General features: G+C 45.2%; 1 protein-coding gene across 1 annotated transcript in view; it reads left to right on the top strand.

Annotated features, from left to right (window-relative positions):
• The window catches only part of TBX4 (T-box transcription factor 4), a 51,585-nt gene extending 38,806 nt beyond the window's left edge, over window positions 1-12,779 (top strand). The window contains exons 5-8 of the mRNA XM_048824552.2: window positions 1,668-1,820; window positions 9,412-9,500; window positions 9,971-10,212; window positions 12,154-12,779. Coding sequence (XP_048680509.1) covers window positions 1,668-1,820; window positions 9,412-9,500; window positions 9,971-10,212; window positions 12,154-12,779 — 1,110 coding nt within the window. The remainder of the gene's footprint in view (window positions 1-1,667; window positions 1,821-9,411; window positions 9,501-9,970; window positions 10,213-12,153) is intronic.
• Window positions 12,780-13,489: the final 710 nt, after the last annotated feature.

Genomic DNA, 13,489 nt, shown 5'->3' with positions numbered 1-13,489 from the left:
CTCTAAAATATTCGAGACTTTGAATGCTTCAACAGAGTAATGCTGGCTTTAGACGTTGCCTTGGCTTTGTTCTAGTTGGGTTGAAGTATGGCATTGAAACATGCCTCATAAGGGAGATAGCATGGCCTAGTGGATAAGGCACTGGAGTGGGAGTCAGGAGCTTTAGGCTTGGCTTTTCAAAGGAGCCCCAAATGTAATGTGAGTTGGGTCCCTAGTTTTTCCCCTTTGAAAAATCCCAGTTTCAAGTTCTATTCCTGGTTCTGCCACTGACGTACTGTGGGATATGGGCAAGTCACTTCGCCTCTCTGTGCCGTCAGAAACAGGAATTGTTTCACAGACGTTCTATGGCCTGTGTTAGCCAGGAGGTTGGACCAGATGATCATAATGGTCCCTTCAGGCCTTGTGCTCTATGGAGCTGTAAAATGAGGATAATGAAGCTTGAACTGAACTGACCCTTTGAATTAGAACACTCTTGATTTGGGGAAAGTTCAGATCTAAACTGGATTTTGCAGCTTGGGCTCATCTCTGATGACTAATAATAAAAACCTTCTCTTCATAAAAGTCTCCGCTCTCTGCCCACGCTTCTCTATGAATTTGTGCTTCCAGTGGTTGATTCCTGAAGGGACAGCAAAGACGACAAACCAAGCAATAAACTGAGCCTCTCACTTCTAAGCCCTGCAACATAGCAGCAAAACGGTTAAAAGAAATGACGCAAAGCTGATAAAATGCCAAAAATTCCTCATTCTTCTGCGACGGGGGAGAGGGAAGGTTGTCTGGAAAATGTCAACAATAAAAATTACATTTAAATGGTATATAATGCAGCCAGCTACTGTGGGCAGAGTTATGTGCAACCAGATGAGGAGACTTTAAAGCCCCATGTGGTACCTGCTGCTTTGTCTGAAATTTGCTTCTGGTTTTTTTGCTGCTCGTGTCAGTACTGAAGGGCACAAAGTCTGAAAGTTTTGCTAACCAAACCAGCAGATCCCAAAGGGAGTGGAACCAGCATCTTTTGCTTCTCCGTATAGAACAGGCCAGCTCCTTGCCATTCACAGGCAGCTTGGGGCAGCAGTGTTTGTGGCAAGGAATAAGGATTTTGAAAAGATGGGTGGGGGTGGGGACTCACTCTCCCATTAGAGATGAATGGGCCCCCTGGGACAATGATAGAGAATAAGCCTTGCACCAAGATGACAGGCGGGGGTGGGGGTAATGTTTTGGCACTAAAGGCAGCACCCAATATAGGCACTTATTTGTAACATGAGTAAATATAGTGCTTGTGAAGGGCTGCTGGACTGAGACAAGCATAAAGGCGAGCTGCTGAGTTAGCTTCCCCAGACAGGTTTGTCAATACAGCTCAATCCCAATCTGCAGAAAATCTTGACACTCCAGGGATTCCCCATACAGCTCTGTAAATACACCTTGGTCCTGATCTGTAGCCCCCATGTTTCCCTGCTCCTTAGCTCCACAGGCAGATCCACTGATGCACCACAGTCCTGGGTGTTATTAAGTACAGTAATGTATTTCTAAAGCCTGTTTCTGGATTGCACACCAATCTGTTATATTTATTTCTCTCTGAAATCAAAGCACACAGCTGGAGCTGTTTTATTCCATTATTGATGCCAACTGAATGGTTATGACTATTTTAACAAACTTTTTTATTTGTTTTTCAGATTATTCTTAATTCGATGCATAAATACCAGCCGAGACTGCACATTGTGAAAGCAGATGAAAACAACGCCTTTGGGTCTAAGAACACAGCGTTCTGCACACATGTGTTTCCAGAGACATCCTTTATATCGGTGACCTCCTATCAGAATCACAAGGTACGGTGCTTTGCAGCAAAAGGTGCTTTAGCTTTGAGTAATTTTTGCAGACCTGCACTGAAGACTGAAACGAACTGATGGGAACAAGCACAGTGTTACCGTTATGGGCACTGAGGAACAGTGTTTAATGATGCAGTTGTGCAGCAGGAAATGGCCAAGCACAGCGATTGGTTAGCAAGACTGGTGAAGCACAGGATGCATGAAAAATGTATTGGGTAAAAATATCTTGGCAATCTCCACCAGTATCGTAACTAATGAATCTGAGAGCTCATAAATGCTCAAATGTCATTCACAACAGCAAGCAAATCTAAGAGTGACCAGTAAAGCTGGCTCATAAATCTCCAGTGAAAAGTAATTACAGTATATATATTTAGTGAGACATATAAGGAATGTGACCATAAAAATGCAGCTCAGAGCCTGACTTGTGGTTAGGACATGAGGGAAGGTGGGTTTGTGTGTGCATGTTTTGTTTTTCAGGGAATATAAAACTCGAAGGGCTCACTTCAGCTGCACGTAATGGATTATCATATAGTGGAGGGGTTGGAGCAGGAGGGGACTGACTAAATTTGGTGTGGTCCCATCTGAAATGGGGGAGCAGTGGAAGGTGCCCAACAACATATGAAGAGGAGTGAGCTGATTGGAGAAGAGAGAGAGGAATGTGACCAATTACTTAATACACATTCTTTTACTCTATCCCCCCCCCCCCCCCCTTATTTAGCCCTTGGAGACCATGTCAGTGTAAGCTGAAGCTGTCCAGAGATGGAGCAGGGGGATCATATTCTTACACAAACGGCCCTGTCATTCCCAGCACATTCGTTCAAACAGGTTTTCCTGCAGCACCAGGAATGCACGTCCAGGGGGGCTTGTTGCATTTGTAACCTGGGCAGAGGCAGTGCTAATGGGGAAAGAACGCTGGGGCAGACGTGTGATTGGTTATCTGAGGCGGTCTCCTCTCCCGACGAGGCCACCAAAACAAAGGGGGAGGAGGCAACAGATTTTGAGACTTTGTAATCACCAGGCCGGCTAGACAACGGCGCAGCCAGTCAGCTGCCACCTTCCCACGGCTCTCAGCAGTGCGTGCAGGATCAAGAGCGGGGGCTAGAGAATTCGGCCTCCTAGGTTCTATTCCGAGCTCTGCTAGCGATTTGCTGCTTCTATGCTATAATTTTCCTATCTGTAAAATAGAGATGAGGATACTTGTCTCCCTCCAGAGGGATGTATTAGGCTGAACTGAGTTTTGTTAAAGGCCTGCCTGTGTCAGTGAATGTAAAATCTGCACTGTACATCAAGATATAGACTCCTCCTACAGAAGGAGATTGCCCCAACCATGCCTCCTCCCCTTTGGTCTGTTTAAATCTTTTCCTCATAGGAGTAGGAGTCAGTTTTATTTTGCATTTGAAGGCCGGACTCCTATGCAGTTACTGAGCCAGGGCAAAGAATCACAATAGAAACATGGCTGTGTGTGTCAAAGTAAAACGGGCAAAAGAGAGCCTTAGCTGAACGCTAATATGGATCCTAGCTACCAACCTGTGACTGTAAATGTGAAATGACCAGTAACCCAAACACGGTTAACCAGAAACACACTGAAGAGCTTGTTTAATAGCTACTCGTAATATTTTACAGCAGTAGCGCCTTTCCTCCTGAAGGAGCCCTATGTGCTTCATAAATGTGATACTTACAATATAACTGACATGCAGCCACTTCTGGGGGGGAAGGCTGGTAGCTAACGGCTGTACAGCACACAACATAGTGATGTGGCTGGAGGTAAATTCACCAGGACCAACTGTTAGGAGCCAAGGGATCTTTGTGGCCAGATTTTCAAAAGAACTCAGCCTGTAGCAGTTATATGGAGAACTATCACAGCTGCGGAGAGCTGAGCTTTTGAAAATCTGACCTTCTCCGCCCATGCCAGTGACCGTCATGACAGAGTAAAACAAATAGAACTCCATGTGCCTTCCAACAAGGATAAAGGGCTACCTGGCACTGCCTGGATTTTAACCTGACGACCCCCAGAGCCTAGGTAGTGCAGACCTGCTGCACAGCAGCATGAGAGGACTAGGAGCCAGCGACTTCTGGGATCTAATCTCCGCTCTGCCATGGAATCAGTGTGTGGCCTTGAGCAAAACCCCACCGTGCTAACTAAATAATACATTCTTCATTAGAAAAGCAACCTTTCTGGTATAGATAATGAAACCCCCGGAACCACAGGAATTGCACATCCTCTTTTTAAAAGTCTGTTTTCCAGATTTCAGCCAATTGCCAACCTCCTTGGCTTAAGAAATATTCAGCTAGCCTGAGGTGCACTTATTAATAACAGCAGCTTCTCTGAAAGAGAATCAAGAACTTGATTTCACTGTTGAATATGAAGTTGAAATGAGCATAACAACACTGAGTAAAATCCCCAGCTCCACGCCGCCCACACACAGGTCTAGGCAGTAGAACTTTCTTGGTATATTTACCCCAAACTTCCCTTTTGGGGCAGCTGCAGGCAGGGGTGAAAGCCTGGTTCTGTTGAAGTCAGTGGCAATACTCCCGTCCACTTCAGTGGGGCCAGGATTTCACCCTACGTGCCAAAGGTTTTGCACTGAAGTGGGGGGAACTTTCAACCCCAAAGCATTAATATGTGAGCTCCCATGTGTCTCTACCTAACAGTAGTCTCAAATGACTTTGAAGAAAAAGAATAACAGGAACACAATGGAAAATATTATTTCTGCTGCCAAAAGGGGCTTGTTTAAAAATGTGTTGTGACTGAAGCAGAACCAAGTCAGGCTGCATGTTACAGCAGCAAAGAAATTAAATTAAGCCTTACGTGGCTTCATGTTGGTCTGTTGAGGGGGAAGGCAGGCAAGGCCCTAAGCGTCTTGTGGTTCCTCAGATGGCTGTTAGGCTACTAAAGAATCTACTAGTGAATCAAAGCAGGGAAAAAGAGAGCACTGACTCCATCCAAAATGGAGCCAATAATATCATGCTAGGCTCAGTTTACAGTCTGCATAGAGCAGATCCTGACAGCTATTGAAAGTGGCATCCGATGCTGGCTACTTTCATGGACTGACACATCCCTTCTTTGATCACAAATACCAGCCAATCCATTATGCTGGGGGAGAGAAGCTCTTTTATAATCTTCGTTCTGTTCGGTAAGGGATAATTTTTAAACCGTTATTGAAAGTACAGATGCTAATTAGCGTAACATTTTTGGAAATTATTTGAAAGAGCCAAATGCTGGATGGTCTTGCCAGAAAACCCTTAGCCAGCCAACAGCAGGGTGGGAGCTGGCTACCTGGATTCTGCCTCATGGCAGAGAGAGAGAGAGTACATGGTAGGACTGGCTGGAGTTCAGGGCTGCGGTATATGTGTACGCTCCCTTCACACCAGCAATAGCCTTTGCACATTGTCACTCCCTCCACCTGGAAATTATTCATATGTTCATTTCCAATCAAATGCATGGGGACAAGAGGTTGAGTGTTGGTCTTGTGTTACCATAACAGCAAATTAACTCAGGGCCATCTGTCTGTCTAGGGTATTTCTTAGACTTGTATAAAGTTGGCATCAAAGAGGGGGTAATGTGTGTGCTGGGGGTGCCTGCACATACCCTTTGGGAAGAGATGCATTATGCCCACTTCCAGAGCCCCTGCGTCAGTATTCTGATAAATAATCTGGTGGTAGTTATTTTAAATATCAGTTTTCAGTGGGTGGGAAGAAGAGGAAGAGCATACAGTTGTTACTATGTGTTTGGAGGAGCTGAGGGGAAGGGCCTGGAAGAGATGAGGCTAGGCAGGCTGCGTCAGAGAAAGCAACCCTTGAGAATAGTTATTTTCCAAAGGTTGGGGCCTTTCATCTGAGCATGTGGCAAAGATTCCACCACCGTGGCCCATTGTTGCCGTAACATTTGAGATGTACATTGGGTTTGATAAACACAATAGCAGTAAACAGGGTCTCTTCCCCATGGAGCTGACAATGTTAACCAGTAGAAGGCAAAAACTGAAGGATCAGGCACAAGAACAGTGTGGAGGGACTTGGAAGGCCACCCCTATGAGCTTCAGGGTGAATAGCAGGAAGAAACAAAGCGTGCACAAAAGCAAGAGAATTGAGAGAGCAGGGGCGGGGAGAGTAAATGAATGTAGAGATTTGTGGGGAAACTTGATGAGGAGACTGAACTTTATTACAAGAGGGAAAAGTTAGGAGACAGCCGGAGAACCCAAGAACATAGATGACGGGAAGCAGAAAAATTAAAGGAGGGTGGGAAAAACCCTGATAAGATTCAAGTGTTCTGTGTGGGCGCAGGCAAGAGGAGGAAATATAGAAAGACCAACTAGCAAGTGTGAACTGCAAGCCCTAATGCCAGTGAGGACATCACTGACGAAAGCTTTATAGCCTTGTAATTCACAGTTGTTTAGCATTCAGTCTCTATTGCTTAAATATTTTTATTTCCTTGGTATCATGTTACATGTGATCCACAAGAGAGGAGCTCCTGAGGCCAGGGATGGTGCAGTAAACCTGGAGATGAGCTCTACCTTACTCCTGCTGAAGTCACTGGGAGTTGCGCCATTGACGCAGCAGCAGGCCCAGGCCCTTTACCATTGTTTTATAGGGATGGGTTTCAGTTTTTAAAACACACATTTCTTTGACATGTTTGCTGCCCCCACGTCTTCAGAGCCACTTAAAGTTGGTATTAACCAAAGTGGTTTGAGTGTCATTGCTCCAGGGGCTGCTTCAAATCAGTAGGAAAGTTATTAAAAGCTCTTTCCCATGCAAAGCATCCTTCTTCGCATGACCTGCTAGATGCGGGCGGGCGTGCGCACACAAGGCTGCTAGCTGTGTGTTGTATAAGGAGTTTTATTGTTCCTTGAGGAAACATTTAAGGTACTGGCATGAAAGTTACTGCCAGATGACTTTGGGGCAAACTCCTCTCTGCTCAGACTATGGGTAAAATTTTCAAACCCCCGCGGCAGGTCAACTGATTCACCCTTGCAACAGCAGTATAGGTGTTGGGGCTTGAGCTAGAGCCAAGGCTCTGAGCCCTTCCCTGCTCACTGGGTCTCCGAAATCAGCCCAAACATCTACACAACTATTTTTAGCTCTGCACCATAAGGCTAAGGGGTTTTTTTTGTGTGTTCCCTACATTACAATGGTGTAAACCCAGGGAAGGCAATAGCATCATTCCGGGTTTAACAGCTCCAAGGCTGGCTGAGTTTTTTTCATCAAAGCCTTGTTTTCACGAATATCTTCGGCAAATCCAGGTTATGATCATTTTTAATTAAGTTGAAATACAGGGGGGCAGAAGCATGCCTTCATGAACTGAAAAGCCTCCATCTACTTGCGCATGGTTATGGTTTTAGCAACCGGAGGAAAAAACAGCTTGTGTAGAATTTCTAGTGCTCCTGCCTGAAAAAGCTGAACGATGTGGATTGTGGTGGTTTTCTAAAAGTCCAAGCAATCACTGTCACTCATAGAGGCGCTGAGCCAAACAACTACCATCAGACACAAGACTCCACAGTGCAACGGCTTCGGTGTACAAGGTTGGATGTATCACCCGGAGTTTATCATCATCAAGTGTGAGTTTAAGCCTGAATGGGGCCCTGAGGGGTCACCACGGAAAACGCCAGGTGCTGTAAGAATTAGGCTTGGTGACGCCATAGCTACTGAAACACCATTAGAACAAATTACGTGGGAAGGCAGAGCTGGTGGGACTGCAATCCCTTGAAGTCTTTCACTCAGCTGTCTGGCTTAAAGACAGGCTCTACTGCAACTATCGTCTGCTTGATGCAGAAATTACCAAGTGAACGTTTAAGGCCTGTGTGATGGCAGCGGAGATGACCATAATGGTCCCTTCTGACCTTCATCGGTGGATGTCTGTGTGCCTTTCCCCAGAGGTGGGCTTGGCCCGGCCCTGTGCTGGGGGAGATGCCCTCTTTCTTCAGCAGTAAAACTGAGTGCCTGATCATTTCTGAGCCTTAAGGATTCCATAGCACTGTTTGCAAAGATAGAGGGAAAGAGTGAGCACCTTTGGTAGCTCTAGTCTGTCTCCATAAACTCTTCCTGATGTAGCTCTTCTTCACTCAGCGGTTGGCTAGCGGTGCTGTGCACTTGTTAGATAGCAGGGTATGTTGCTGCGTATTTGCATAACATGTTGGGTGAAGTGATTTCTGTGTACATATAGTTTATAAAGGAGACACATTAAATTAAGTGATTACTAAGGGCTTAAGGGGATTTAATGGATTTGCTCTGAGTGTTAATGTGAAATTTCCCAGCGTCTGAAGCCCTTCCCGCCATCTCTTCATAAAAAACGTGTTAAAAGAGACTGTAGTTTAGAGACGACCCTGCAGCACAACACTCTTTCCTATGACTTTGCTTGGGTGCGGTTTTAATTTCATGTGTGTGTTTGCGGAGGGCGGGGGGGATGAGAGATGTGGCTTGTTTACTTGTGTTTTTATTGGAGTGGAATATTTTTAAATGAAATTTTACACCAGGCCCCATAACTTCCTCTAGTTTGTGTTTTTTATTTTTTGCAAAATTTTCATGAAGTTATAGAAATGGATCTCAGGCTGAGGGGTTTGGATCACTGTGGTGGACTTAGTCTCTGGAGAAGGCTAGCCTATTTCTGGATAACAGCCACTATAAAGCAGTAGTAATTCTTCTCAGCCGTAAGGGAAATGGCTAGAACAGAGGGGGGCAAACTACGACCTGCGGGCCACATCCAGCCCGCAGGACCCTTCCCTCTGGCCCCCAAGCTCCTGCCAGGGAGCGGGGTCAGGACAGGCTTGCAGAGGAGCCAGCCCAACTCCCCGGCACCATGGTGGAGACTAGCCCCTCGCAGTCACAGTTCCCCGAGCACCTGGGCAGCGTGGCTGCAGCTCCGGCCGGGCAGCACGGTTATAGCGCGGCCAGACTGGGTGCCCAGGGCAGCAAGGTCAGGGGGAGGTCGGGGACGGTCAAGGGGCCTGGGCCCTGCTGCCGGGGACAGGGGCAGAGCAAGCCAGGGCCCCCGTCCACCTCCAGCATGCTTGGTCTCTGTCCCCAGCAGCCAAACCCAGACAGGGAGCGAGCCCTGCCCGACTGCCAGGGAGAGCAGCCAAACGAGCAGGGAAAGGACTGAGCCCTCCTTTCCCCCACCCCACAGGTAATGTGGGGTGGGGAGAGCAGGGAGGGTTGGATAGTCAGGGGGTGTGGAACAGGGGAGATTGGATAGGGGTGGGGGTCCTGGGGGTGGTCAGGGAGTGGGGAGCAGGGGGGATGGTCACTGAATAAAAACAGTCAGTCCTAACTGAGGTCAGGTGCTAACTGTGCCCTAATCTCAAGCCCAAACTGTCCGCCTTCAACCCTGGGGAAGGGGGGTGGGGAGAAAGGCCTTTGGGGAAAGTTCAGCTCCAGAACCAAACTTTGCAGCTCAGGCCCCTCTAACTTTCAACTAATCCAGCCTCTTCTGCCATAGCATCTTTAGGTGACTGAAGCGGTGCAGGAAATAGCCGCTGAACGCCACTGGATGCTGCTTTTTTACACGTATCTTTTCAGATCTACAAACCTAGTCCCACAACCATACACGTGGTTCTGATACACTATTAACTGACTCCTTTTTCGTTTCATTCTTTTAAAGATAACCCAGCTGAAAATTGAAAACAACCCATTTGCCAAGGGATTCCGGGGAAGTGATGACAGTGATTTGCGTGTGGCCCGGCTACAAAGGTGTGGATAAAAAGAGCAATGAGATGGCAGCTGTTTAGAATACAGTATATGGTTCTAACAGCTGCAGCCAGAGAGCTTTGATGCAATGTGTGTGTATGTATTCAATGCAGTATGTGTTTGCATTCAGTGGGGTTTGTGTGTGTGTTCCAATCCAATAATATATGGTAACAGGACTTTGGGAGAGCAAATGTGGGCTTATGATTAGGAGCAAGGGGCTCCAGGGTTCTAAGCCTAGCTCAGCCGCCCATTTGCACAATTCTCAACCTTTCTGTGGCTCAAGCTGTGATACAGTTGTTATAATACTCACCTACCACCACAGAGTGGGTGTGAAACTCAGTTAATTCTTTTTTTTAAGTAAAGTGCCTTGGAATCCTTGGCTGCAAGGTGCTATCGGAATGCTAAAGTAGTAGCGTTTTGTCCTGCAAGGGCTGACTGCTGTCTAACTAGTAAATAACTTTTCTCTCCTGCAGCAAAGAATATCCAGTGATTTCCAAAAGCATCATGAGGCAGAGGTTGGTTTCCACTCATGGCCAGCTTTCAACAAAAACAGATGTCAACCCACTCCATGGGAATCACCAGACCCTTCAGCATTATCAATACGAGAATGGTGCTCACATGCCGTTTGCTGCTTCGGATACTCAAGATCTACCACTCAACACCTTCACAGCACAGAGAGATTCAGGGCTCTTTTATCACTGCCTGAAAAGAAGAGGTAACAGACCTTTACAGATCTTCCTCCATATACTTGGCACCTTTTCCTGTCTCTCCAGGGCCAGGAGAGCTGTGCTGGTCTATTGCAAAGCACTTCTGATTGGATAGTATTTTGAGCACAATCCTTCAAGGTGCTCTGCACCTGCTGCCTTCATTGCAAGTTATGAATGCTCAGTGGTTTGCCAGAATATTCAGGCCCTGAAAACAATGTTAAGATGCTAAGGGAAGTGATATTTTGGAAGTCTACATTCATGATGCAATTTTTTAATGTAGGAAATTCAAGTACTAAATTATCGGAGCTCAAAATATAGCCTACAAGCAAATCCATTTATACTCTAAATCTGTGCCATTTGTCTATGCACTTTAAATGTGTTCAATGAAGTGCATCAATTTTATAAGAAAGGAGACTCTAGAAACAACTCTTATGACACACTAGACCTCAACTCTACCACCTTTACTCACACTGAGCAGTACGTGTGAATAGTCTCACTGAAACAAACCCAGTACTCCTCATGGAATAAAGTTAAGGTCATCAGAAAGGTGACAGGATATTGCCATCAGTGATTTATTATGTATCATGTCTATAGTGCCACAGTGGTTATGGTGCTTTACAAACTCACATTTGCCACCTTGAAGAGCCGGTGAAGGGCCTGATCCAAAGCCCACTGGAATCAGTGCAAGTCTTTCTGCTGATTCCAGAGGGCTGGAGATTAGCTCTAAGTCCTGATCCTGCAAACACTATTGAGAGTAGTGCTTATTACCCTATTTACTGTAGTCCAAAAAAAAAAAAAAAAGACAGACTCAGGCCCTAAAAGAGAGCAAGCAAGCAAAGCAGATCATCATGGCATGTGTCTATAGGAGTGAGATTATGTTGGTAAATTAAACAACAGTTACATATGTCTATTTATATTCTTAATCAGAAAGTTTATTCAACTGAGGCCTGATCCTGAAATGGGCTGAGCTCCTCCAACTGCCATTGAGATTACTGGGAGTTGTAAGTGCTCGGCCCTTTTCAGAATCAAGCCTTTAGTAAGTTTGTTAATGGTGGTCTATTTTTGATTACAGGAGCTAGCTGTAGACATTTTCTTTGCCTGCTGAGCCAGCTTTTAAATGTAACCAGCCTTTAAGTACACACTGCTCCCTTCAGACCAGTATCAGATGGGATCATGTCAGATTCTTTTGTTTTTAAGCTAAATGGAAGGGCTTTGCAGAGAAAAATCCTTATACTACCATGTCTCATTTGCTGCTAATTAATCTCAGCCTTGGTGAAAAGTTAAAGACACAGGTAATAAGAACTGCAATGCAAAACTTTAATATCTGCTGGGAGAGTTGCTGCTTCTCCTACAGTAAATAATAGTTCCTAATGATAGAATGCTGGTAAACCACATACGCAGCACTCAAAGTCCATTGAAAGGAGACAGCTTCTCCAGCACATAGCAGAAATCCTTACCAGAGCACTCTCCCTTGGTTTTATCTTGAAATATTTCTGCAGCCCTTGTCATGAATACCTGGTAAATGTATAGTAATTTTTGTGAGGACAGGAAGAAAGGTTGCGATAAGACATTTTAAAAGACTTCTTGAATTTGTCAGAAGAGTCGTGGTCCTCAGTTATCTGGATGAATGAAAAGTAATCTCTAGCTGTAAAAGTAGTAGCCCAGGTCATTTATTTAAGCTGATAAACGTAGCCAAAAAATGCTTTAAGGCTGATTGGATTAGACTAACATTAACAGTGTAATGCCTTTTTAATATTAAATATTGTTTTTCAAAATGAAGTAGCTTAACTGGATTAGCCTGAATAACAATGCAAGTAACCCAGTAAAATGATTGTAAGATTCACATACTTTTAAGGAGAATCCATAAGCTTTCCGAGGGCTTGACAATGTAATGTTAAATGCTGTTACACAGGCACCCTTTCCCTAAATGCTTATTTCTTTGTTCACAGAAAGTGCTCGGCATTTAGACCTGCCCTGCAAACGCTCCTATCTGGAAGCCTCCTCTTCTGTAGGAGAAGATCATTATTTTCGTTCGCCACCTCCATATGACCAGCAAATGTTAAGCCCTTCCTATTGCAGTGAGGTGACACCTCGGGAAGCTTGTATGTACTCAGGTTCTGGGGCTGAAATTGCAGGTGTCTCAACAGTCGATGACTTGCCACCTCCTCCCCCTCCCCCTTTGAGCTGCAATATGTGGACTTCTGTTGCACCTTACACCAGCTACAGTGTTCAGACAATGGAAACTGTGCCTTATCAGCCTTTCCCTGCTCATTTTACTACCACCACCATGATGCCAAGACTCCCCTCTATCACAAGTCAAAGCTCACAACCACCAGGTAATAGTCCCTTCAGTGTCTACAATCAACTGTCACAGTCTCAGGTTCGGGAGCGAGTTCCTCCCTCATCCTTCCCGAGGGAAAGAGTGCACCCATCTGTTTGCGAGAGGAAGCCCCCATCTCCGCACTTAAACACAGCAAACGAATTTCTGTACTCACAAAGCTTTTCACTCTCGAGGGAATCTTCATTACCATACCATTCAGGAATGGGGACTGTGGAAAACTGGACTGATGGATGATTCTAAGGAACAAAACAGCTAGTTTTACTGCTCCTGAACAATGTTACTTCAGTGTTAATTCCTGTGGGTAACTTGCACTTCAGTGAAACCTACACACATGTACATTTCCAAAGGGTGTGTGTGTGTGTGTGTGTATGAGGCATTTGTATCTTTACACACATACAATTCAATGGAAATAACAATTCTGTACAAAGTAACTCTCGGATCAATGGCCTGGATTCACCAATCTTTTCTAAATTAATTCAGTCCTACTGGCCCCTAAGAACCATCCGAATGACTAAAATGTGATGGCTGGTCCTTTTTCTTTGTTTAAAACAGCAGATTTTGGGGGAAATTATTACCCTTTAATTGTTATGGCTCTATGACTTCATGAGCCACAAAAACTAAGACAAAAGAGCATATAGTCCAACGTCTGTAAGTCAGAGCTCTTTTCATCTAGGATTGTTTCTTTTTCTATCCTCAGCAGTGGATAAGCATTATCAGCCAGTTTATAGCCAGGCAAGCAGAATCTCAGTGAAGTGACTTGCCCATGTCATCTGATTCCTGGTTCCGTTTCTCCCAGACACTGCATCATACCAATTCCTTGCAGTATAATGGCTTGAGATTTGTCCTGTCTAGTTTTAAATGGCTCTAGAAATGGGGGATACTATTTCACAGTGTAATAGGCCCTAAATACACATTTTCTTTGCACTGAACTGAAGGGAGTTCTT

This window comes from Caretta caretta, chromosome 17 (genome assembly GCF_965140235.1).
Source record: "Caretta caretta isolate rCarCar2 chromosome 17, rCarCar1.hap1, whole genome shotgun sequence".
NCBI lineage: Eukaryota > Metazoa > Chordata > Testudines > Cheloniidae > Caretta > Caretta caretta.
The sequence above is the reverse complement of the archived record's forward strand: the minus strand, read 5'-3'. Positions and strand labels throughout refer to the sequence as shown.